Source organism: Zea mays, chromosome 1 (genome assembly GCF_902167145.1).
Source record: "Zea mays cultivar B73 chromosome 1, Zm-B73-REFERENCE-NAM-5.0, whole genome shotgun sequence".
Taxonomy (NCBI): domain Eukaryota; kingdom Viridiplantae; phylum Streptophyta; class Magnoliopsida; order Poales; family Poaceae; genus Zea; species Zea mays.
This window is the reverse complement of record NC_050096.1, coordinates 299405120-299431242: the sequence shown is the minus strand read 5'-3', so window position 1 is coordinate 299431242 and position 26123 is coordinate 299405120. Positions and strand designations below refer to the sequence as shown.

Here is a 26123-nt window from a genome sequence, read left to right as displayed (position 1 = left end):
CTCCGACTATTGTGCCACTCGACAGAGTGAGGCTGACAGCAGCCAGGCCCGACCTCAGGCACCATAAGAAACTCCGCTTCGTCCGACCCCAGGGCTCGGACTCGGGCTCAGCCTCGGAAGACGACGAACTCCGCTTCGTCCGACCCTAGGGCTCGGACTCGGGCTCAGCCCCGGAAGACGACGAACTCCGCTTCGCCCGACCCCAGGGCCCGGACTCGGGCTCAGCCCCGGAAGACGACGAACTCCGCTTCGCCCGACCCCAGGGCTCGGACTCAGCCCTGGCCTTAGCCGACGGTCTCCGCCTCGCCCGACCCGGGGGCTCGGACTCGACCTCGGCCTCGGAAGACAGACTCGACCTCGACCTCGGAGGAGCCTCCACGTCGCCCAACCCAGGGCACGGACCGACCACGTCAACAGGAGGCGCCATCATTACCCTACCCCAAGCTGACTCAGGCTACGGGGAACAAGACCGGCGTCCCATCTGGCTCGCTCCGCCAGACAAGTAATGATGGCGCCCCGCACGCTCTATGACGACGACGGCTCTCAGCCCCCTTACGGAAGCAAGAGGACATCAGCAAGGACTCGACAGCCCCGACAGCTGTCCTTCCGCCAGGCTCCAGCGCTCCTCCGACGGCCACGACACCACACAAACCGGGTGCCAAAACCTCTTCGGCTGCCACGATGGCATGTACTTAGGGTGCTAGCTCTCCTCCGCTAGACACGTTAGCACACTGCTACACCCCCCATTGTACACCTGGATCCTCTCCTTGCGCCTATAAAAGGAAGGACCAGGGCCCTCTTACGGAAGGTTGGCCGCGCGGGGAAGGACGGGACGGCGCTCGCGCGAGGCCGCTCGCTCCCTCCCGCGTGGACGCTTGTAACCCCCTACTGCAAGCGCACCCGACCTGGGCGCGGGACAAACACGAAGGCCGCGGGATTTCCACCTCTCACGCCCGTCTCCCTCCGGCTGCCTCCCCCCTTCTCGCTCCGTATCGCGCCGACCCATCTGGGCTGGGGCACGCGGCGACAATTTACTCGTCGGTCCAGGGACCCCCGGGTTTCGAAACGCCGACATTATTGCTCCACAAGTGTCAACAAAAGAATATTACAATAGGAAGTCAGACTAATCTAACTTTGGTTAGGTGTGACAAAGTTTGTTTGGTAAACCAAAAACAGCAACAATGACTCAATCTTAGAACTATGTTTCATAAACGATAATACAGGGTAAATATTCCAATTTGAAAACCATGTTAGTTCTATAACGAGGAAAGTACCAGTCATCACATATTCAGGGACAACATAACTGTAGATTCCGATCACCTGTGTTGATCATGCGTCTGATTACCTTTGGGGCCAGCTTTTGCTAGGCCCTGACGCTGACGCCATCTTGTTTATGCTTGCCGGTACGCCACATAAACAAAATGAGACACCCATACCATCCAGGGTAAGACAACAATTTGACAAAGTTTAATATGTTAACACCTGATTTTATAGGCGAAGGTTTAAATAAGTCACATCAATACTTTAGGGATCATTTAGATTTTTTCATAAAAAATACATGAGGGGTAAATCATTTAACCTAGGGCTAAAGGAAAGACTTTTTCGTATGGGTTTATCAAAGCCACATTTGCATCGCCGCGTATGGGCTCTCCTGACCCATATGCACCAGCGAATTCGGCCGACTAAAGCCCAAAAAACAGAGCAGCATCGACGGTTTACTGCCCGTCCTCAACTCGTGTTCCTTCTTTCCCCTTTCCCCTCTCGCCTCTGCTGCCCTCGCCGAGTCCACCCAATCCCCCGCGCGGCGACGCTAGTCGCCTCCGATGGCAGCCCGGCGCGGGCCCCACGTCATCAAGCTTCACGATCCCAACCCGCCCCTCCTCGGACGGGCGCCGGGGGCCGCGCCGGCCGCCGTCCCCGCGTCCTCGCGCGATGAGGGCCTCCTCGCGCAGCACCTGCGCGCCTCCGCGGCGCACCCGGCCTTCGCCCTCATCGAGGAGCGCCTCGCCGCCCGGGACCAGGATATCCAGGAGCTCCTCGTCGACAACCAGCGGTTCGCTGCCACCCACGTCGCACTCCAGCAGCAGCTCATAGCGGCGCAACACGAGCTCCGGGCGGTCTCCGTCGCCGCCACCAGGGCGCGCGCCGAGCGGGAGGGCGAGGTGCGCTCCCTGGCCGACCAGGCGGCGCATATGGAGGCTGAGGCGCGGGCCATCGCCGCTGCGCGCGCGGAGATCGACCAGGTCCACGCCGACGTCCAGGTGCTCGCCGCGGCGCGCACCGACCTCGTCAACAGGCTCCAGGTCCTACGGGAGAAGCTCGCGCACAAGAAGGCTGAGGCGAGTAAGACCGATTCCGTCCGTCCCCAGATTGAAACCATGCGCCGGGAGATCCAGAACGGCAGGTATTGCTGTTGCCTCATTTTATAATGTCCACTGGTAACATGCGATTTCATGATTTTTCTACCTTAGCTCTCCCCGCTTGTATTGACCTATTGCTTATTGAAAACAGTCATGGTTTTTGGTGTTTAGTTTGTGTAAGTTTATAAAACTATAAGAACATGCCACACCTTGATATATCTGTTGCACAGCTGCTCCTCAAACTTGGTAACACATCTGCTTCAGAGAGCTGTTGCATATAAAAGAGAACTAAGCATTTGTTGATCCTTAGCCAGCGCCTTGTCCAAGTATACCTTTACACTGTCACCATGCCAGTTTCACAGGATATGCTTACAACAGACTGGCGATGCCTTGGGAGGTGACAAGGTTAACCAAGGAACTAATTAACCGCTCCAAGGAAATCAACCGGACCAGGGAACCAACCACACCAGCCATGCCCGATTAATGGAGTTGATCCGTCCACTACCTGCAACGCGCAACACCAAATATTTAGCCATTCAAGGTTTACTTTAGTCAATCAATGTTTACTTCAACGTACAACAGGAACAAATATTTAGTCATTCAAGGTTCTTCAACCGTTTAAGGTTTACTTCAACGTATAATAGGAACAAATATTCAGTCATTCAAGGAGGCTTCATTCAAGATTCAAGATCAATAATTTAAGGTGCTGAGTCAAGGACTCAAGGATGTGCTTTTTTCGTTAGGGGTGGGTCGCTTGGGTGTGGAATGGGTGAGCGGGATTAACAGTGTGGCCGATGGGGGGTTGGGTTCGATCGTGATTAAGCAGGACTATCACCCGAAGCAGCCCACCGAACCACCCTGCACGCCGAGGCGCTTAATTGATTCTGGCATTCTGCTGATCCCTCGCTCGTGCCTCACTCGCCTAGTCCACCGCCCAACATCTGCAATTTTTCACTGTCGCGTCTCCACTCATCCCCCTGCAGCTAGGGATGGCAATGAGAAGGATATGGTGGATTTTTATATCCGCAGGTATGGGTATGGATACTATAAAGTATCCACAGATAAATATTTTGCGGGTATGGATATACAATATTCATATCCGTTACCCGTTGGACATATGACATGTGGGTCCCAATTTTCCCTTGCTTCTCATGCAGTCATGCGGTCCTCGGGTCTTGCCTTGAGCCCCACACGGCCTGGCGGCCCACACCACTCACCACCACTACGTCACTACCACACGGAGTCACAAACAGATCACAAACGGACTCGTCGATCACTCACTCGTTTACCCTAGTAGCCGTGTGCTAGCCGCCCTAAATCACATCGAGCCACCGTCGTACGACCGGTTGGCGCTGCCTAGCGCGAGCGGTCGTCGTTCCTTGCCCTCCATACTCCGTCGAGCGGCCAACGTCCTATTCGGTTGTTCCTTGCATCAGTCATCGAGTGGCCGTCGTCTCGCTGCCTGCACCCTCCGTCGAGTGACCACCGTTGTGGCATTGCCTCGCCTCCGTCGAGCGCCCTCTGTCACGCCCCCACTGTCCGGTGCCCCGTGACCTCTGTCGAGCAGTCGCGAGTCTACGTCGCACGCCCAATACAACAACTGGTAATTTTTTGTTTCGATTTGGATTGGACTGATTGCTTATTATATGTATTTGGACAGATTGCTGAAGTAGTGAAATGGTTTCATAAGTTTGGATAGATCAATTTGTATAGAATACAGATTGATTGTTGAATGTTGGAATATAGTGGGTGGGCGGGTAACGGATATCTGTTGGATAGCGGATAACCGGCGGGTACGGGTACGGATATAGATCCGTACCCACGAGCGTAAATGGGTATGGATATGGGTTGGGTTTTATCTCGTGGGTATGGATACACGAACCATATATACGCGTTATACCCGCCCGATTGCCATCCCTACCCGCAGCAGCCGCCTGCCGTCCTCGACTCATCACCTTGAATTGTCGACCTTGAATGGCTGAAGTAATTCTTGAATGGCTCCTTGATTTGTTGAATATTTGTTCATGTTGTACACTGAAGTAAACTTTGAATGGCTGAATATTTGTTCTCGCTATACGTTGAAGTAAATCTTGAATGACTGAAGTAAAACTTAAAATGCTGAATATTTGTTGGCCCGCGCTACGGGCGGAACAACCCTATTAAGCGTGGGCGGACCTGATCGACTGGTGTGGTTGGTTCCGTGGTGCACTTAGTTTCCTGGTGCGATTGGTTCCTGGTGGGCTGGTCCGGTTATACCTTTTGGTCCAGGTGATGGACCATGCGTCCCATCACCCTAAGTGATGATTAGCGTTTAGATAATACACTTGCATCTGTCAAAAAAAACTAATTGGTTGGAGCCAAATTATTTGTATGCAAATACAAAATGTTTGGGCTCCAGACTGTGCACAATACGCAAAATTCAACCAAGAATGAAGCATGGTGTGCTGCATGTTTTTGAAATGAAAGGCTGTAGAGGAGGCCCCTACAACACAAATTTGTTTATTAAATAAACGGAACAGATCGAGAAAAGAATACAGAAGGAGGAAGAGAAAGGGAGGATAAGGATCAGCTATCTAGAGTTTAGCCATAAGGATACATGAAGCTTAAGAGTAGGGCTAAATCTAAACATCTGAAGCTTCAACATGTCGTTGAAACAGATCCTTCAAGAAGAGAAAGAGGGGGTGATGTTCCTGAAAATGGAATCATTTCTTTCTTCCAGACAGTCTAAGTCACCACAACCACAATTTCCATGAAGAAGCGCCTGCCAAAACATTCTTTGTGTCTTCTAACATTCTGAAGAAATCAAGCTCAAGGTTCCACTGGATACCCACGTATTGCCAGCAGTTCCAGCTGAAGGGGGACTCAAACAGCAGATGGAAGTTTGTCTCCTTGTAGTTGGAATCACAAAGCACACTGTGCGGATCGCTAGCTGCATTCATAAAGCCTTTCCTCTTGAGCAAGTTTTTCGAGATGATTCTGTCTCTGAAGACAAGCCAGATAAAAACCTTGATCTTTTTACAAACTTTGGACTGCCACCACAGGAACGGAGGTGGTGGTTCGATGGATGTAAAGCTGAGGCTGTAGAACTTTGAGGAACTGAACTTGCTATTCCCCCAAGGGTAGATCCACCTGTCTGCGTCCTCCCTGGCCACCATCATTTGCTCAACGATCTCAGAAAAGGTCTCATATTCCTGAGCAGCTTGCAAGGAGAGAGGGGTATGAAAATTATCCTCCATGGACATATTGTTGAGGAAGGTCTGCACAGAGGTCTCTTTATTCTTGACGAAGGAGAAGAGACAGCGGAAAGCAGTCATGGAGAGAGATTGTTCCGAACATCTTGCCAGAGAAGAATAGTGCTTCCATCTCCCACACGAGGCATACGTAGCCTCTAAAATAAGTAAATAACCTGATAACATCCTTCCACCAGAAAGAACCTTTCTCGGGGGAGCAATGAGGGATCCGACCCAAAGCATAGTACGACTGTACGACCCCCAAAGTCCCAAACCAAGTTGACCCAGGGTATGTCCAATCTGTTATAGAACTTGTGAACAAATTTCATCAGAAGGGCCACGTTCTGGATTCTTAAATTAAGCACACCAAGGACTCCTTTGCTCTTTGGACAGGTGACACAGCTCATTTGTTTGGTCCATTGATCTGTTGCTGCATCCACTAATCCACCTGGACCACTCCAGTCGTTCTGCTCAAAAGTATTTTTCACTGAAATGCACCTGGTGTCCTTTTCCTAAATTCTCAACCAGTCCCACAACAAACTCTCAAACTGAGGATCTGTGCCCTTATACCTTTTTTTAAGTAGTTTGCTCCAAATGACAATTCATGTCCATGATTCAATAGTGGTTATGTTGTTTTGTCTCTGACGTCTTTTTATAATGACAGAGCTGCGGTTGATTTTGAAAAGAAGGCACACTCTGATAACCTCGAACAAAGTAAAGCAATGGAGAAAAATATGATTGCTGTGGCTAGTGAGATTGAGAGGCTTCGAGGAGAGCTTGCAAATGCTGAAAAAGGGGCCACTGCTGTCAACCCAGCAGCAGCTGTTGGTAACTCTGGTACCATACTGAATCTGCTGAGTATACTGTCACTTTTCTTTAAGTAGAATTTATGTATTTTAGAAGAATGGGCATAGGAAGTTAGCATAATGACCATAATTCATTGCAGGCTGTTAAACACAAAGCCAATTGCTTTCAGCAGCTTAGATCATCTTTGTGGTTGTGGCTAGTTTTGTGAAATATGTACAGATTTGAATGAGTTTTTCCTGTTGTTTATAGCCCCAAAAAAAAGCTTCCGGATAGTTTTAGTATCCTGAAGTACTGTAGAAACTTGTAAGTGTATTTGAAAGCCCGACATGGTACTGAATATAGAACCATTTGTCCCTTGAGCTTACTACGTTATCTAAAATGCTAGCTTTTGGGATCAATGGTGAAGGGTGGGCAGACTAGGTTCACGTAGGAATCAAAGAAAGTTTGATAATAGTAGCACTAGGCTGCTATCTTATTCGAGAGGTGATTGTTTGGGTGGGCCTTGGGTTCTGTTCAGGAGATGATCCCTACATCTTCTGGCTTCTTTAAATAGGGCAGCTTTAGCATATTTAGATACCAGGTGAAGAAGCATTTCATTTAGCTCCCACTTTCTGTTAGCCTGGATTATTTAGTTGAAGCTAGATCTAACTTAAATTGCATTAAATTTCTTGTGTAATTGTTCTAAATTACCATTCTTATATTTTTGTGCAATCCTATATCAGGGTATGCTGCGCCTTATGGCAATTCTGCGTCAACATATACTGGAATGTATGGCAATCCTGATGCAACGTATACCGCGCAGGCTTATCCTGACGCTTATAGCACTAATCAGGTTTGTTTACTTGCTTTATGACTGTTATCTTATTTGCTTTTAATGTAACTACAACAATTGTTCTTGGATGCATCTAAAAGCTGTAGTCTATTGAGTCACACTAGGGGCATGTACAGTGAGTGTCTTGAGCCGTGTCTTCAGCTGTGTCTAAGGAGGTAAATGTAAAAAACTTAAAACATGTCTCTTAACGAAGACACTTGTCTTGGCTCTTTGCTCGAGGTAGAAGTCATGGTTGATTGGTCCATTGAATTTATTGAATACTCTGAATGGGTGCAATAATATAGTAATATATAGGTTTTAGACACATCCACCGTATCATACCGTGTTTTAGCTGTATCTTATACCTGGAGTACCGTGGTTGTGCATGCCCTAATGAAAATAAAAATACCGTTCCAGAATTAATTTCTCATTTCTGTTGTTTGAATCTCAATTATTTATTTTGCATGATTAATGATCAACCCTTCACCTCTTATTTCTTCTCTTCTACGTTGTTTCCCATTCTGAATACTTTTCCTTTAGTAGTTCTGGATTTGCGGGGAAGGTTTGTCTCGGTTTATCCCCACTCTTATGGGAGCCTCTGTCACTAGGTCTATTCTTTAGTTATGGGTTTCCCTTATATCTATAGGAAGTTTAGTAGAATGACATGATGAATATGTTCCCCAGTTAAATGACCTCCCTTTTGTGGGCTCATAAATATAGGAACCAGTGAACCACTTGCGTGGTTGCAGCAGAAACAAACCTCATATCCTGGTGGGAATTAATTTCTGGAAACATGCCTATAGACATGTAATTTACTTGTACTGTTAGCATCACGTTATCTGTGATAATCTCATCGTGTCACTTTAGATATTTTTGGTCTGGTTAGCTGAACATCCCTTCTTCCTAAGGTCTTGTTCGGTTGCGTCTGGATTGAAGGTCTTGTTCGGTTGCGTCTGGATTGAAGGGGAATAGGGGATTGAGGTGGATTAAATCCACTTCTATTTAATTTTGACTAGGAACCATTGTATTGCAGATAATGGGAGTGTGGAACAACCAGCATTTCTTGCCAAAAAGAGTCGTAGATTTTTGTTTACTTTTTTAGTTGCCTTATGCAAATCATCTTTAAAATAAGTACCACATAATGCAACAAGCAGCTCAGCCTGAATCTAATGTTGACATCTCTATGTTCTAAATTACAGGGTCACATGCACACCGTCGCCAATCCGCATTACATGAGTCAACCTGTTCCCTATGGACAATACGAGAGCCAGCACACCAATGTTCAAAGATGACTGGCTGCAAGAGATAGCTTTGACTCGCCTGCCATCTCATTGTAACAGGATAGTCGCAGAATCCACCATGTTACATTGAAAGTGCTGAAGTCCTCATGTTCATGATTTTTTTTTTATTTATTTGGCTAATTTGTTCCAGAATCGATGGGTTGAATTTTGGAGCAAAAACCTCTCGCGCCTCTCCATTTACTACCCTGATGATTCCTCAGTTAGTGATGGTGTTATTCAGGGACGATGATGCCTCTAGCCTTTTACGAATGCGACCGTCCATGCTCGCCGAGATCAAGCTTAGGGCATATTTGGGAGTAAAGTATTTTTATAGTTTCTTGATAATGCTATGTTTTTAATAATATTTTAGTATTTTATATCATAAGATGTTTGGTTGTGTTTCTAAAAACTATGGTATTTATCAGGTATCGTAATTAGTGGTACCTATATTACACCCCTAAAACACGCTTAGGCCCAATACCACCGTCAGAGAGTGTAAACCACGATTCGCCTGAGGTACCTTCTCGCGGTCACTCATAACTCCGCTTCGTTCGATCCTGCCTTCAAACAAGGTACGTATTCGGGAGAATTCTCGTCCCGGCCGAGGTCCCCTCTCCCTAGAACTGTCGTCTCCGCCTTGCCTGAGCTCATCTCGGGCAAGGAATACAACACTGAGGCAACCTATAAGCATTTAATGCGCATACCTACCCCGTGCAGCTTCGCAGGTGAACAGGAGCGACAAGACCACGGTCCCATCGTACTCCACTAACTATAATGATCCATGCGGTCACTGTTCTCTCACGTTGTCTGCCAACTCCTGATGGGACATACATACGACAAAAGTGCGAGCTGACCCTCGGGCGCAAGCTCCGTCTCGTCCGTAGCCGGCCTCAACCTCGAGACAAACTCTGCCTCGCCCGAGCCCGGCCTCGGCTACCTGGTCCCCGCGAATCCCACAGGAGGCCACTCCTTCAACTGTGTGGCGCGTGTCTACAAATCCTAGAGCAGGCTCGGTCATGTCCTCTGGCAGACTTCCGCCTCGCCCAAGCCCGGCTTCATCATTGATATTATCAATGAAAAGCACCCGACGTCATCAGAAACAGTAGAGCTGACGTATTACCCAAGGGCTTTTCGCCATATTCAGCATTGTACCAACTACTACGACATGGACAACCTCACTGTGAGATAGGCTCGGGTACATGACCGAGCCCTCGGCCCTGATCTTGGCTCTCTACATGAACCAGACGTCTCCACTGGACATAAGTCAACAATAAGTACAAGCCCCATACCACATGCTATACCATCTACAGGGGCTCGGCTTCGCCTCCTCACCGTACGCGGCTAACCCCGACACTCCTAGCAGCCCTCCTTGAGGCTATAAATAGAGGAGTCCACTACTTCAAGGGGGCAAACGAATACTTCACAATTTTTACCTCCACCATGATATTGGCACTTGCCTCAATCAACCACGGGGACTTAGGATTCTTCCCTCTCCCGGTCAGTTTATACTCCCTAGTGCAAACACTTAAGTGCAAGTAATATAAATCTCATCCTCCCTCTGCTGGAAGTAGGACTTTCTCTCGCTCGAATCAGATTAAACGACTTGTGTCAACTTGCATCACTTATCTAGGTCAGGGCACGCAGCACCATTTTACTAGTTGGTGAGACCCTCGTGTCAAGCTAGATACCGTTGGTATTTTTAGAGTACTGAAAACTTCATTTCAATACAAAGTTTTCATAACATGGCTAGCTTTTGTTTAATATTATAGTTTACAATGTTATATCCAAACAATGTTTCTCAAACTATGATATTGTCATAACGATTGTATAATACTAGTACCTTGCTCGCGCCTTGCGTGAGTTTTTCACCGTTGTGTTTATATAGTTGAAAGAGTATTGCTTTAGATATATAGGAGCACCAATATATGTAGATACATACATATAGAAAATGGCAGGATTATCTAAACATTCAATTGTTTGAAGTAAAACAGATTAGTTTATAAATATAGCATTATGAACAGTCTAAATGTTATATTACCATGGTGCTATGTATAGATAGGATATATACATGTACCGAACATACAAAATACTGGTCTTAGTGGCCACAAAATAATTATGCGACTAAAGAAAGTTTACAATGAGTTTCTAAAGCTACATACTGAGAGCAAATAGAATGGATGACCAAGCACAAAAAATTAGTATTTTATTGCATGGAATATATTATGGTTGATATTCTGTGTGGCTTAAGGAAAAGAAAAAATGATAAAAGGTTTTCAAGTAAAAAGCAATTGCTTGTATCATTCTATCTACATATCCACCAGAGCAAACAAAAAACTGCTTTGAGTTGGATTAGCATAAATAGTACTTGAAATACCCATCTATAAGACTACATATGTAATGAAAGCTCGTTGAAGCTTAAGTGGACATATATGCTTTGTAAGATAGGAGAGGAAAGGGTTTGTTTCATTCGAGCCTAAAGTTAAGCACAGAAAATAAGGAAACGTTTAACATCTTTGAAGTGAGGTGCCGATTCTTCATTGTACGATTGTTACTTACGTGTAAAGTTCATCTTGTGAATAATTTCAGAAATGAAGCTGAGAATAAGACCCTTATCACTTCTGATACCTTCTGATAAGAAATCCGAATCTATAAAACAGTTAAGATTCTTCGATCACTATGGCCTACATCAGATCACACTAACTTGTTCGGTTTTCTAGTTTTATCCCCAATAGAGAATACATGTACAAAAACATCACATATGCACATTTACGGAGAATATTGTCTCTCTCTATAAAGATAGCATCCACAACAGAGCAGAGAAAGCTAAGAGATGTGAGATGAGGGTGATTTTTTTCAGTCATCCATTCAATGCAACTGGTATGCCCACATATTGTCTTTCGATCTACACGAATTTCTAATGTTTCAGGTTGCTAAAATCGTTTTGTTGTTTTAGTTCCTATGTGCTAGAACGATTCAATTGCATGGAGGGTAGGAACTGAGAAGCAGAGAGGTAAGCGGTAAGGAGCCATGTTATCTGAATGGAAAAGCAGTGCATAAATTACAACCAAAAACGGTTTCTTGAATTGAACAGAGAAAAAGGAGATGACACAGAACAGAGCAAAGCAAGCTGAGAGATGAGGGTGGGAGTAGGAACTAAACTCTGCTGGTAGCACACATGATTCACATAGCTCAATTGGGAACCAAAAAAAGCAAATATTGTTATAGTAGTGGATCAGTAAGTCGTACATCATATCGAGCATTCCGGAGCAAGCAAGGATGGGGAGCGGGCATGAAGGAGTCTGGCACCATGGGCAGCGTCATCGTCCAACACAGGCTTTCCATTTCTTTAGGCAGCACCAAAAAATACAACACATGTTTCCATTTCTTCTTCATGCACCCCTCCGTCGTTGCTTTCCTTTGGCATCTGTTCGGCAGCACACATCTGCAGTTCCTTGCGGTATAGATAGATAGATAGACTAGACAAATGGGAGTCTAAATCGTATAAACATTGTCAATTAGAATATTAGGAAACTATATGCATATATTTACTTTGATCAGTTTTGCAGTGTTATTAGTATACAGGAACCTATTGGTCACATGCATGGGAAACTCGATATGTATAGCTTAGTTTCATGTATACTTAAGATACTATCCTAAATAGGTGTTTAGGGTTTAGGGTATGGCCGCAAAAGGATGTACTATAATCATTACAAAGTTTAGTGATATCAAGAAGTTACTAAGTAAAAGGTTATGATTTTCTCTTTAGAACACATATTTTAAAATAATATATTCAATAGCATTAATTTGACATATAGAGATTCAATATTCTGAATTTGAGTTGCCAGGCTCACTTAAATTGTAACTAGGAACAGGTACACCACGACGACCCATCATCATCAACTGTAAACTGGGTGCCTGATAGTTGTGGTGACGACTAAGTGGGTCCTTAGTGATTTAATGTGTATTTGAATTAAACTAAAAAAATACAATGATTTGTACGTATGTAGATAGAACAATCAAACAATTTGTGACAAAGCGAGCTATATTTATGGTATTATTGATGTTTTTATGTATATGTACATAAGAATACTTAGTCACAACTAGTTGCTTTTGTGTTGTATTATAAAGGGAGAAAACAATGAATTCTTACCTCTTTGTGAGTCGTTTATCAAGAATATAGCAGAGGTGTATGGCAATCAAATGAGACATGTGTCCATATTCATGTTGTAAAGAGGTAGAATATATTGTGGACACTGTTAATTAACATAGATAACAAACATAGATAACAAAACAAATTGCTAGTGTCTTTGCATACTCCGTATGAAATCATAATATATAGAATATAGTAGAATGTAGAAGTATGTTCAAAATAAAAGAGAAATATGTGCCATTATTCATGTGATAAAAAGATTTCACATTTCAAGGTATGGCTGCAAAAGGCTGTATTATAATCATTACAATGTTTAGTGATAGCAAGAAGTTACAAAGTAAAAGGTTATAATTTTTTCTTTAGAACATATATCTTAAACTAATATATTCAATAGCATTATTTTGACATATAGAGATTCAACATTCTGAATTTGGGTTGTCAGGCTCACTTAAACTGTAAAATGGGTGCCTGATAGTTTTGGCGACCAATAAGTGGGTCCTTAGTGATTCAGTGTGTATTAAAACTAAACTTAAAAAAATAACACGATTTGTATATAGATAGAACAGTCCAACAGTTTAGGAGAAAGCGAGTTAGATGTATGGTATTATTGATGTTTTTATGTATATGTGCATAAGAATACTTAGATTCACAACCGGTTGCTTATGTGCACTGTGAGTAAAAAATGAATTATTACCTCTTTGTCTGCCAGAACCATACAAATGTGTAATAAAAAACAAATGAAGAGCAAAAAAAATGAAACACAAGCTGGTAATAATACGACAAAAAAACTAGATCAACACGATGCACTGTACCTTTATATTTTTTCCTCTGTAAATAAACACTAGAAAACTGATCAGACACATCAGAATTTACTAACCCAAAAAAGGGGGGGGGGGGGGGGGGGGGGGAAACAAACATATGCAAACGGTTCAAGGATCCTCGTACCAGTTCTCTACAGCTTCACTTATTCCTATTCATATTCTAATTTCAAACTTGAATCAGCTCCGTACATTCATACAAAACTTGTGACAAGACGAGACGACGAAAGTATCAAGAAACAAACATCCACTCGACGCACTAGCAAACGGTCTTCATCTTCACTTATTTCTCACTGGGTCTTGGGATGGGCTTGTAGTCGTAGCTGTTTATGTCAACCTTCTGCTGCAAAGCCTGTGAATGAGCAAATGGCTAACTTAGTCCCTGTTTAAAACCTCTAAGGTCCTGTTTGTTTCCCTTCATTTTGAGGAATTAGAATCTTATTAATAGAATAGTCTATTTTTTAAGAATGTGACATTCAACCACTTTTTTAAGTTATCATATAAGCCTATCTTAAATTCATGGTGTGAGAGATGAAAATTGATTCTATAGATTTACATGCTATTTTTTCGATGTACAACTTATAACATACTTTTCTACTTGCTTCGTTATAACATAAATGTAGTATATAACTATCTCTCTCATATGATTTAGGATAATATACAAATATATTACATATATAAATATATGAACTTAATTAGTTTTGTCTAAATTATAATCATTAAAATGGAATTCAATTCCAACGAAACAAACGGGGCCTAAATCTAATAGTTAGCCAGCTAACAAATTATTAGCTGGATTAAGCCAACTAATAAACTATTGTTAGATGTGAGTTAGCTAACAATTAGCTATGGATGTTTGGAACCTCTACGGCTAATTTTAGCAGGCTAATTTAGCAAGATAATTATTAGATCTAGAGGTTCCAAACAGGACATCAGTCAAAGTAGACGTGCATTTTATACATACGAATGCAGCATACCTTCAGTTCGTCCTCTAGAGAGAGTTTCTTAGGCTTATAGGCTCCTTCCACTGGCCCTGTTCGACTTAGAGCTTTTGTTGTCTCTACAACCTCCCATTCCATATCCTCCTTTTCCTTGGTCACTTCTTTGCTGCCAAAATACAAATCAACCAGCGTTGTCACATAAGTGAAGACTAAAGGAATGCATAACAGACTGGTCCATGTGATTTGGGCAAAGCGCAGAAAGGCTTGAATCATTTACCTGCCCTGTATAAGGTGAGCAAGTCCCACTGCACCAAACACTGTCAAGGAAATGAGTGGTAACCCATACCGAACAAATGGATGTTTTCGCCCCCACCTTTTGAACTGTGGGGCTTGTTTCACAAAAACCTTAGCATCTTGTTCCACCAAATTAGCTTTCTGAGTTGTATTCATGATCATCTGACAAGTAAAGAAGGAAAACAATAAAAGGGAGCAAACAAAATTGATATCATAAACAGTACACAAGGAGGATGTCTTGTTAAATAGTTAGATGCTACCTCATAGAGGCCTGCCCATGCCATTTAAACAAAAAAATGTATACTGAAAATTTACACAACAGCATGCACCAACTTACTCATCGGGAGTCAATTTAATCCTTATATCTGAGCATATACACAAAAGGGCTGAAAGAAAGAACTTTATGTGACAACGGATTAATACGAAACATGGCTTTCAACGTAGCTGACAAAATTAAGACAGCAGACGAGCCAACAAGCACTGGCGGTGTAGTGGAACATTTTTTCGCCTCCAACACCGCAAGAAGCTAACCGCATAATTGACACGCTTGAATTGTAAGACTAGCTCCAGCAAGGACCGGTAAACGGTCCTGAACGCTAAATATAGCGCCCCTCGGATTGATCTCTCCCTCCAGCAACACACGCTACACGGTCCACTAAATTTTAGCGTGCGCTCTTCGTACCCTAAATGTGGCGTCTCTCGAGTGTCCGCTATCCGGGCAACGGATCGTCCTCCCGCCACGGTGAAGAGTCCGGTACTTCCTTTCCCCTTTCCCTGGCGATTCCGTTCCTCAGTGCAGTGCCGTTGTCGCGCTGCGCTTTGTCGGAGGCGGCGACCAAGCTAGGATCCAAGCGGCCATGGGTGGGCGGGTCCTGCAGTGGACCGCTCCATGCGCTTGGAAGGAAGGAGGAGGGCGGCGTCGAGAGCCCGATCGAGGTCGTTCGAGGCACCGCAGCAGTCCCTCGCCGGAGACTCGCCATCACCAAACGACTTCGACGTCAGCTGCCTTCGTTCAAGATTGGTGCCGAAAAAAGGAAGCGCAACCGTCGCACGTATCTTCATCGTCGTTGATTCGGTCGTCCGCTCTAGATCCGACCCGAGCAAGGTAAAATACTTCGTATTTGTATGTGGATCCAAAGTTTAGGGTTGATCTGCACACAATATTTTGCGCTTGCCCCAGATCGACTCTTTGTTTGTTGATTCATTTTTTGGATCTACTGATTACTTTAGTTCTAACCTTTGAAATGAATACAAAGATTGGAAAGCAGACAAGAATGAACTGTTATGTTATTTAGCCTATGAAAATCATTTGTCATGCTTCATGTGTTGCAGTGGTGAGATGAAATTAGTGTGTGCTTCTATGATCTCTTGCAATGATGAGATGAAATTAGTGTGTTCATTCTCACATTAGTGTAAACAGTCCACAAAATTCAGTTTACCGAGGATGCAAGCAGAAATTCAGACCTGGTAATTGGAGTTCTTGAATTTGTTTCGTGGCTGCTGTCCTCATACACTTCATATACTTTGAGTTATTTAAATGTTCACCTCTAACATTTTACAAAGTTCACTTTGTTGTTGACGTACTGGATGTGTTTAATGGCTGACTTAAATTTAGTTGACAACAATTTTGTAGCTAGTTCAAACCCTGTGCGATGTTGATGATTGAACTTATTAGGACTTGATCACTAACTTCAAAATCTGTTTCATGTAGACCATGGATTCGGAGAACGAAATGCTTCGAAAAGCCCTGGCTAATTTGGTGAGAGCTGTAGCGTTGTGCCGACATTGTAGATGTCATGCACGATGCCTTCCAGCCATTTAACTCACCAGAGTTCAATGAATTTAACTGGGCCTTAGTTGAGATCGAGGACCTCGCCAAGGACCTTTGATCAGTTAGCACTGGAAACCAAGTGGGAGCTGTGAACCATAGACCCATGTCATGATAAGGACGCCGCAGATCCAGATGATGTGCTTCCAATTGACTACGAATCACCAAACAATGATGACGGCTACGTCGGCTACGACGACGGACGTGATTACTCTAGCGACAGCTCCTATTATTACTAGCTTAGCTGGTAGTCAAATAAATGTAGGAGTATGGAATGAAGGATCGTTTATGTTGGTTGCATGTTGAACAATTTGAAGTATGTGTCATGTCGAGTCCTATTATTACTAGCTTAGCTGGTAAAGAACCAGATGATGTTGTCTAGCTTTTGTTGGTTGTATGTTGAACAATTCGAAGTATTCCAAGTATTGTTTACTTGTGACATGTTGTGGCTGTCCAGATTCACTGATTATTGTTGCTTGTGTGAACCAAATGCTGCATTGTTGATTTTGATTCGAAATGGTCATGACTCTTTGCTGTGTCCACTTCATTTTACAGAATGACATCAGACTGGAACCATCTGATGCCAAAGTATGGCAGCTTCCTCAGCCAAGCAGATCTTGATAATTTGGACCCCGACCACTTTGGTAATAACCTGCAGTTGGATGGAAACGCAGAGGGATCTACCCCACCATCTTCAGTGAAGAAGGCAACTCAACCAACTAAGCTAGCAAACTTCTTCTCAGAAGATGATATGAGGCTTTGTCATGCTTGGCTTGCAGTCAGTTGTGACCCGATAGTTAGCACAGGCCAGAAGCGTCAAGGTTTCTGGAATCGAATTACTGAGGCTTACAACTCGAGACATGGAACTATGCCAGAAAGGACTACTAAATCTTTGATGAGTAGGTGGGACAGCATCAAAACACAGTGTTCAATCTTCTCTGGGTACATGACTGTTGTCCTTCGACAAAACCCCAGTGGCCTCTCTGATGCAACAAGGTACTAGTTACATTATTTGTTAGTAATGTTATGTTAGTAACCACTAGGCTACATGACTTATGTCCCTCGCTAATCATGTGATCTGTTGTAGACGTCTCTGGCAGCGAGTAGGTTTGCAGCCGTTCCATTTCTTGCATTGTTGGGCTATCTTGAAGGATGAATCGAAATGGATGGACCATCACATGGGTCAGCAAAATCAGAGATCTAACCCAGTTTCAAATCAATCCCACACTGTCGACGTTGATGCATTCGTCCAAGGAAAAGGCAAAGAAGGCCCGATCTGTGGACACATCGTCCACGGATTCAAAGTACCTGACCCGGATGGGTGAACTTTCATTGGAACATTTGTCTGTTTACAAATCAGTAGCCTCAACTAAGGAAAGGAAGTTGGAGTCCATGAACAGAGTAAACAGGCAGAAACTGATCCTAGAGAAGAAGCTGAACCTTGAGAAAGTGAAGATAGATCGGCAAAAACTAAAGGAGGACAAGGAAGAGGAGGTAATGATCCCAAACATGGATCTAAGTAAGTGTAACCCTCCGCTTCGACGCCCGCCCGCTCCCCTGCCTCTGCTTGGCCTGGACAGCCTGGACAGTGCACACGCCCAGTCTCAGTTTCATCCTCTACAGGGAGTACTAGACATTTCATTCCACTTTGTTTGCGGCTTGCTATTAGTTGAACTTGTATTATTGTGGTATTGTGGTTGTGGACATGCCATTATGCACAAAATTATTATGTGAATTTATATTGGTTGTTTGGTATTTAACTTTACGTTATTGTCTAAAATTATGATATACTTCCTCCGTCCCAAAATAGCAGTCGTTTTAGCTCTTGGTTTTTATGTCTATATTTAAAACACATACATCAAGAATTGTATGAACCCACTAATTCACTAAAAACGACTACTTTTTAGGACGGAGGATTATTCAATATATTTCCTATGTTGTTTAAACGTTTAGATGTTAAAACTTCACTCACCATCCATGAACGTTTTGTCGTTTTAATAACATTGTTGTCTATCTTGGGCCTCTTGACGAAGTCTTCAATGTTTCCTCTATGTACAGGGGTAAACGAACAGAGGACGATCTTCAAGTGCTGGTAGGTAGGTACCTGGAACCTGGAATCTGGATTCTGGTGTAGGCGGAGCTCGATAGGGCGGGGGCGAGGAAGAGCTCGGCCTGCCTCGGCGGCTGAGCGCAGGACCGGATCCGGAGGGCGGACGTGGGCCGGACCGCCCGAGTTGGCCGCCTCGTCCTCGGCGGCGGGGCAGACGTGGAACAGGGCGTTGGGCTGGTAGCGGCGGGGACAGAGCTTGGCTGGGCGTTCTCCAGACGCTCCGGCAACTCGGCGGCCGCGGACAGGGCTGGGGCACGGAGCGACGGAGCTGGGCAGGTGCGGCGTCGGCCGCTCGCTCGGCAGACGGCAGATACGGGGGAGTACGGGAGCAGACAGCGACCCAGAGAGGGTTTGGGCCTCGAAACCGTAGTTTATAATACGTCTATTGTATGTCCATGCATAACTATACTATATTTTACATAGTTCAGCCTAATATATGTTTTGAGGCAAAATATTTCAGTTATAGTGTAGGAGAAGAGAAGACTGTAGCTATATGAATGCTAAAAACTTTAATCTGAACCAAAGTTTTTCTAAAAAAAAACCATGGTATTAGTAAAACCATAGTTTAAAATACATAGGCTCTGTTTGGCATAACTTATTTTCAACTTCTTCACAAATTTAAGCAGAAGTTCTGTCAAATAGCTAGCTTCTGCAGCAGCTTATCAGTTTAGCTGCTTCTCAGAATACACTAAAAGCAGCTAACAAGAAGAAGCTGCTTTTCACCAGCTTATCAGATAAGCTGCTTTTTCAACAAACAGCAGCTGTGCCAAACAGGCCTATAGTTTTAAACGTGCTTCTAAACGTTTTTTTCTAAAATATTATGGTATATTCAAATAATATGGTATTGTCTCAAGACTAAGGAAATATTGTGTTTGCAAACATATCTTTAGGCCATCTTCAGCAGGCCATGTAAATGGTCGTATAAAATATTATTTTCCACTGTAAATTGTATTGTTTGTGTAATGAAGTTTAAAATAGAAAGTAACACGTAGGGTTAGGGTTGGATATGGGTGTTAATCTTTTTGGGCTGGGCCAAGCAAGCATACGGGGTTGTGTGTGGTGGGTAGGGATGGCAACGAGAATTTCCCGTCGGGTTTTAGCTCCCGATCCTCGTACCCGCGACGAAAAAACTTCGCCGCGGGGATCCCCACGAACGCTTGCGGGGGATATTTCTTCCCCACCCTCGTTACCCGTGGGGATAAATCCCCATCGAGGATCCTCGTCCCCACTTAAATTATAATTAGATCGTACTTCATTTGTTATTAATGTAAAATATTTTCACTTATACACATTGTTGGATGTAAAAATCATTATGTGTACATTAAAATGAACGTATTTGTACAACTAGTGATCTTTTGACAAGATAATTATTTATTTTTATCATTAACTATTATATGAAAACATCGTCACATATAAGTTTAACGGGTCCCGCGGGGAACGGGGATGAGGAATGTTTTTCTATCCCTGTCGGCGTTTCGAGACCGGGGGTCCCTAAGCCGACGAGTGAAATGTCACCGCGTGCCCTAGCCCAGATGGGTCGGCGCGAGGCCGAGCGCGAAGGGGGGAAGTGAGGTGGCCGGAGATGGGCGAGAGAGAGGTAGAAATCTCGCGGCCTTCGTGTTCGTCCCGCGCCCAGGTCGGGTGCGCTTGCAGTAGGGGGTTACAAGCGTCCCACGGGAGAGGGAGCGAGCGGCCTTGCGCGAGCGCCTGTCTCGTCCTCGTCCCCGTGCGGCCAACCCTCTCTAAGAGGGCCCTGGTCCTTCCTTTTATAGGCGTAAGGAGAGGATCCAGGTGTACAATGGGGGTGTAGCAGAGTGCTACGTGTCTAGCGGGGGAGAGCTAGCGCCCTAAGTACACGCCATCGTGGCGGCCGGAGAGATTTTGGTGCCCGGTTTGTGTGATGTCGTGGCCGTCGGAGGAGCGCTGGAGCCTGGCGGAGGGACAACTGTCGGGGCTGTCGAGTCCTTGCTGACGTCCTCTTGCTTCCGTAAGGGGGCCGAGAGCCGCCATCGTCAGGGAGCGTGCGGGGCGCCATCATTGCCCATCTAGCGGAGCGAGCCAGATGGGACGCCGGTCTTGTTCCCCGTAGGCTGAGTCAGCTTGGAGTAGGGTAATGATGGCGCCTCCCGTTGACGTGGCCGGCCCGCGCCCTAGGTTGGGCGATGTGAAGGCTCCTCCGAGGTCGAGGTCGAGTCCATCTTCCGTGGCCGAGGTCGAGTTCGAGCCCCTAGGTCGGGCGAGGCGGAGGCCGTTAGCTGAGGCCAGGGCGGAGTTCGAGTCCTGGGGTCGGGCGAAGCGGAGTTCGTCGTCTTCTGGGGCTGAGCCCAAGTCCGAGCCCTGGGTCGGGCGGAGCGGAATTCGTCGTCTTCTGGGGCTGAGCCCAAGTCCGAGCCCTGGGTCGGGCGGAACGGAGTTCGCCGTCTTCCGGGGCTTAGCCCGAGTCCGAGCCCTGGGTCGGGCGGAGCGGAGTTCGCCGTCTTCCGGGGCCTAGCCCGAGTCCGAGCCCTGGGTCGGGCGGAGCGGAGTTCGCCGTCTTCCGGGGCCTAGCCCGAGTCCGAGCCCTGGGTCGGGCGGAGTGGAGTTCGCCGTCTTCCGGGGCTTAGCCCGAGTCCGAGCCCTGGGTCGGGCGAAACGGAGTTCGCCGTCTTCCGGGGCTTAGCCCGAGTCCGAGCCCTGGGTCGGGTGGAGCGGAGTTCGCTGTCTTCTGGGGCCTAGCCCGAGTCCGAGCCCTGGGTCGGGCGGAGCGGAGTTCGCCGTCTTCCGGGGCCTAGCCCGAGTCCGAGCCCTGGGTCGGGCGGAGCGGAGTTCGCCGTCTTCCGGGGCTTAGCTCGAGTCCGAGCCCTGGGTCGGGCGAAGCGGAGCTTCCTATGGTGCCTGCGGTCGGGCCTGACTGCCTGTCAGCCTCACTCTGTCAAGTGGCACCGCAGTCGGAGCGGCGCAGGCGGCGCTGTCTTTCTGTCAGACCGGTCAGTGGAGCGGCGAAGTGACGGCGATCACTTTGGCTCTGTCGGCTGGGGGGCGCTCGTCAGGATAAAGGTGTCAGGCCACCTTTGTATTAAATGCTCCTGCGATTTGGTCGGTCGGTGCGGCGATTTGGTCAGGGTTGCTTCTTGGCGAAGACAGGGCCTCGGGCGAGCCGGAAATATGTTCGCCGCTGGAGGGGGGCCCCGGGCGAGGCGGAGATCCTTCGGGGTCGGCTGTCCTTGTCCGAGGCTAGGCTCGGGCGAGGCGTGATCGAGTCCCTCGAATGGACTGATCCCTGACTTAATCGCACCCATCAGGCCTTTGCAGCTTTATGCTGATGGGGGTTACCAGCTGAGAATTAAGAGCCTTGAGGGTACCCCTAATTATGGTCCCTGACAGTAGCCTCCGAGCCTCGAAGGGAGTGTTAGCACTCGCTTGGAGGCTTTCGTCGCACTTTTTTGCAAGGGGGTCAGCCTTTCTCGGTTGCGTTTTGTTCCGGTGGGTGCGCGCGAGCGCACCCGCCGGGTGTAGCCCCCAAGGCCTCAGAGGAGTGGTTTGACTCCTCCGAGGTCTTAATGCCTCGCACAATGCTTCAGCTGGTCTGGTCGTTCCCTCATGCGAGCTAGCCGTAGCCCGGGTGTACGGTCGGGTCCCAAGTTCTCGGGCTGGTATGTTGACGCTTTCAACGGTTTGGCCGGAGCCGGGTTTGCGAGAGCAGCCCCCGAGCCTCTGCACAGGGCGAGAGGGCGATCAGGGACAGACTCGACTTTTTTACATACGCCCCTGCGTCGCCTTTCCGCAAGGAGGGGGGGGAGAGCGCCATGTTGCCCTCGGTGGGCGTCGAACATGGTGTCTCCGATGAGCTGCAGGCGGGTGATCCGAGCGGACGTCCGTGCCCCATTCGTTAGGGGTCGGCTAAAGGCCCAGAGGCGCGCCCAAAAGTACCTGTGGGTGATCTGCCGGACCCGGTCCCCTGGCGACAGGGTCCGAGGGCTCGATGCCTCCCTCTGGTGGGATTCTGTTACAAGATCGTTCCCGCTGGTCTCGGAAATGTCCTAGGGTACCTCGGGAGCGCAGCCCGAGCCTTGGTTATGTATCGAACGTACCCATGGTCATCCCTCGCTCTGTGTCTGAGGCGGCTGTGAACCCTTCGGGGGCCAGCCTTCGAACCCCTGATCAGTAGTGGGCGCGGAGCCCGAGTAGCCTGAGGCGGCCGTTGAACCCTTCCGAGGGGCCGGCCTTCGAACCTCTGACCAGTAGTGGGTGTGGAGCCCACGTGCTCTGAGGCGGCTGTTGAACCCTTCCGAGGGGCCAGCCTTCGAACCTCTGATCAGTAGGGAGGCTCGAAGCCTGGTTCCTTCACGGGGAAGGATCCTTTTCGGGGTATCCCCCTTTCCCGGTCCCTGTTGCAAGAGAGAGAAAGAGGAAAAAAGGAAAAGGATACGAAATCGAACGACGCGGCGTACCTTTTTTTTGACGTAGCCATTATGGCGAAGGCGAAGCGTCGCTCGCTTCTCCTGCCAGAGGCGCCGCCTATCCAGCCGCGGAGTTAATGCGACGGGGCGAGTGGTTCACGGGGCGGCCGTTGCGCGTGCGCGAGCCGTTCGAGGAGCGGAACACGGGCGCGTTGTCTTCACGCCGTGAGAGAGGGTTCTCTCGCTGCCCCCGGATGGGACGTAAGCTTGGCTGACGACGTGGCCGCTGCTCCTGCCCGCCTGCCACCGCCATTACTGCCGGCCCATTTTTGGCCGCATTGACCGTCGCGCCAGGCTGGCGCTGCTGGGTCGTGCGCTGGGTCGCCTCGAGTCGCGGTATTGGTTCCGCAGTCGAGGAGGCGCGGTGGTGGCGCAAGTGGCGGTGCAGTTGCATGCACGAAGCATTCGGCGCGCCGGTTGCATGACGCGTGGGCCTGGGCCTCCATGCTAGGCGTGTTGGGAGTCAGAAAAGTGCGCCTACTTGGCGCAGTTGCATGCCGCCTGCATGGCTGCCCGCCCTTTCGCCTGCTGGTCTGGGCAAAAGTGGAGAGCCGCTTGTAACCGCTGGGCGGTTGCATGCACCGCGCGCGGCGGTTTGGCTTCTTCTGCTCTGGGTCGGCTTGCATGACGTGTGGGACCCAGCCCCCGCGCCGTAGGGGAGGACCTTGGAGCGTGTTGGAGAAGACTCAGCCCACGACGGCTGGGGACGCAAGTAGGGAGAGTCGCCTTTAAAAGGAGGGTGACCCTCTTGGAAGGCGACCATGTCTTCGCGCTCCCCTATGCATCGTGTCTTTCCACCTTCCAAGCCCCCGGATGGGGGATACCCGCCGTCTTTCCGCCTCGTCGTTGGAGGAACGCAACTCCACGGGAGTTGGTACCTTTCAGCCATCGTTCGGCTTCAAGGATTTTCATCATGCAGCCCGGTTGCACCCCTCCGCCGGCGGTCACCCAAGATGGTGACCTCTAGTTTGATGGCGGGGGAGAGCGAACCGGACCGCGACCTCTGCCCCTCCCTCAGCCTCAAGGATTTTCATCACCAGGGCTAGGGAGGGGAGTGTGCCGAGTTGGGGTCGGCCCCTGCGTGGGCGGTGGCCCGCTCCTTCCCTCAGTGATCGGGGGGAAGGGCGGTTATCGTCTGTGGTGCTGGCAGTTGCCGCGTGCCTGGCTCTCGGACCCGAGTGGATTCGGAGCCGTTCTCGGTGCCGGCTGCTGTCGACGCCAGCCACGGCAGCTGGAAGAGGTTCTTCCGCCGACGAGACAGCCAGGGCCACCCACGGACCGACCTCCAACTCTATGGCCTTCTGCCCGTCCTTGCCTCACGAGTTTGGGCATGGGCGGGGGCCTCCTGGTAGCAGCATCCGCCCTGAGGTCATCGTTGAAGCTGTTCGGCCCCCCGAAGCAGAAGTCGTCGTCGTCGCCGCTGCCGGAGCGGGCGACGGCGCGCCGTTCGTCGGTCTTCTGTTGCTCCGCAGGCCCCCCCTCATCGAGTGGGGTTGTTCGTACCCGCGGAGGTGGAACCGAAGTTTCGTTTGTAATGGCACTTCGAATGCCAGTGTTTTTGTTCATTGTGGCTGTCGAGGCCTGAACATGTATGTAATTTCGGTACGGAGCCGTGTTTTTTCCTCCTTTTCGAGCACTAAGACTCGCATGTTGGTTGTCTGAACCGCTTCACCAAGCGTGAGTCGCCCCGTGTAAAGGTGACGAGTGAGGTATCCGTATCCCGGAGGCGTAGGAGTCCCTCGGCTCGGTCAGCCTTGTTGTCCGAGGCTTCCCTTGCTTAGTTAGAGGAACCCCTCGGCCGCTCTTCGATGAGCCGAGGCCAGGGGTAGCGGTGTCAGCGCGAACAGAGGCAGAGTTGGCTCAAAAAGAAGACCTGGTCGGCCGGAGCCTGGCCGGGTCGTCCGTTAGCGGGACCGACGTCGGAATTGATCTGCTGAGGCCTCGGGCCGGGCTGATGTCCTTGGGGGACAGCTGGCCGAGGCCCCGGGGTGACCGGCCGAGCCGCCTGCTCGGGCCGGATTCTCGGAGAAGACCCTGGCGGCGATGGCCCGGGCTTGGTGATGACGTTGTCCTTCAGAGCGGAGACCCTTGGACCGTGTCGCCGTCCGAGGCTAGGTCGGACCTCGCCGAAGGTGTTGTCGACGCCGAGGGTGCTGCTGCTCCCTTTAGCCGTCAAGATCCGAGCCTGCAGGATCGGATTATCTTGTAGCGTGTGTTTTCTGCGGCCGCCGAGGCCAAAACACACCCTTGCCGTGTTGTAAAGCCGCGTCTCCTTTCCTCTTGTTTCGAGTATCTGGACCTTTTTGTCGGTAACAGAATTGTTTGTGCGAGCGAGAGTTGCTTCTCACGGAAGGTGATGAGTGAGGTATCTGTATCCCGGAGGCGTAGGAGTCCCTCGGCTCGGTCGGCCTTGCCGCTTACGCGCACTCTTTCCCGTCCATGGGGTTCTGTTATCGACGCAGTCGAGAAGGCTCGAAGAATCGCTCCGGCAGAAGGGCTTCCGAACGTGAAGACTTGTTCGGTCTGCGGAATCACTTATCCGAACGTGAGTTACTTATCACAGAAGGTGATGAGTGAGGTGTCCGTATCCCGGAGGCATAGGAGTCCCTCGGCTCGGTCAGCCTTGGCTGCTTACGTGTACTCCGTCATTTTCAGGATCCACTTTCGAAGTAGTCGAAAAGCACGAAAGACATTCTGGCGGAAAAGATCTTTTTTCGAGGAAAATTTCGACGCAGAGGGGGTTCCCCCCTTTTAGCCCCCGAGGGAGGGTCGGGCTTTGCCGAGGCAAGGCTGACCCTTCCTTGATGACTAAACTTTGCGTGGGAGAGAGGTATATGAACAACTTGAAAACATCTTAAGGGTAGAAGCGACGTAGCTGTTGGATGTTCCAAGCGTTGCTGTAGACCTCGCCTTGACTGTTGGCCAGCTTGTACGTTCCGGGATTCAGAACTTTGGCGATGACGAACGGCCCCTCCCAGGGGGCGTGAGCTTGTGTCGACCTCGGGCGTCTTGTCGCAGCCGAAGCACCAGGTCGCCCACCTGGAGGTCTCGGGAC

The 26123-nt window shown here is 48.3% G+C and overlaps 2 protein-coding genes across 2 annotated transcripts; one reads left to right on the top strand and one right to left on the bottom strand.

The window, feature by feature from the left end:
* Window positions 1–1691: 1691 nt before the first annotated feature.
* LOC100284881 (myosin-like protein) lies at window positions 1692–8892 on the top strand. Its single transcript, NM_001157776.2, has 4 exons — window positions 1692–2404; window positions 6255–6427; window positions 7120–7229; window positions 8408–8892. Exons 1-4 carry the CDS (start codon window positions 1824–1826, stop codon window positions 8498–8500), a joined length of 957 nt encoding a protein of 318 aa, NP_001151248.1. The 5' UTR covers window positions 1692–1823; the 3' UTR covers window positions 8501–8892.
* Window positions 8893–13427: 4535 nt separating this feature from the next.
* LOC100280548 (uncharacterized) lies at window positions 13428–18997 on the bottom strand. Its single transcript, NM_001153467.1, is given in 4 exon segments — window positions 13428–13808; window positions 14434–14563; window positions 14675–14853; window positions 18624–18997. Coding segments are annotated over 3 exon segments (378 nt in total). The 5' UTR covers window positions 18624–18997; the 3' UTR covers window positions 13428–13739.
* Between the last annotated feature and the right edge of the window lie 7126 nt (window positions 18998–26123).

Coding starts and splice junctions, on each gene's coding strand:
- LOC100284881 (NM_001157776.2), top strand. CDS start 1,824: ATGGCAGCCCGGCGCGGGCCCCACGTCATCAAGCTTCACGATCCCAAC. Junction 2,405..6,254: donor CGGGAGATCCAGAACGGCAG/GTATTGCTGTTG, acceptor TTATAATGACAG/AGCTGCGGTTGATTTTGAAA. Junction 7,230..8,407: donor ACGCTTATAGCACTAATCAG/GTTTGTTTACTT, acceptor TCTAAATTACAG/GGTCACATGCACACCGTCGC.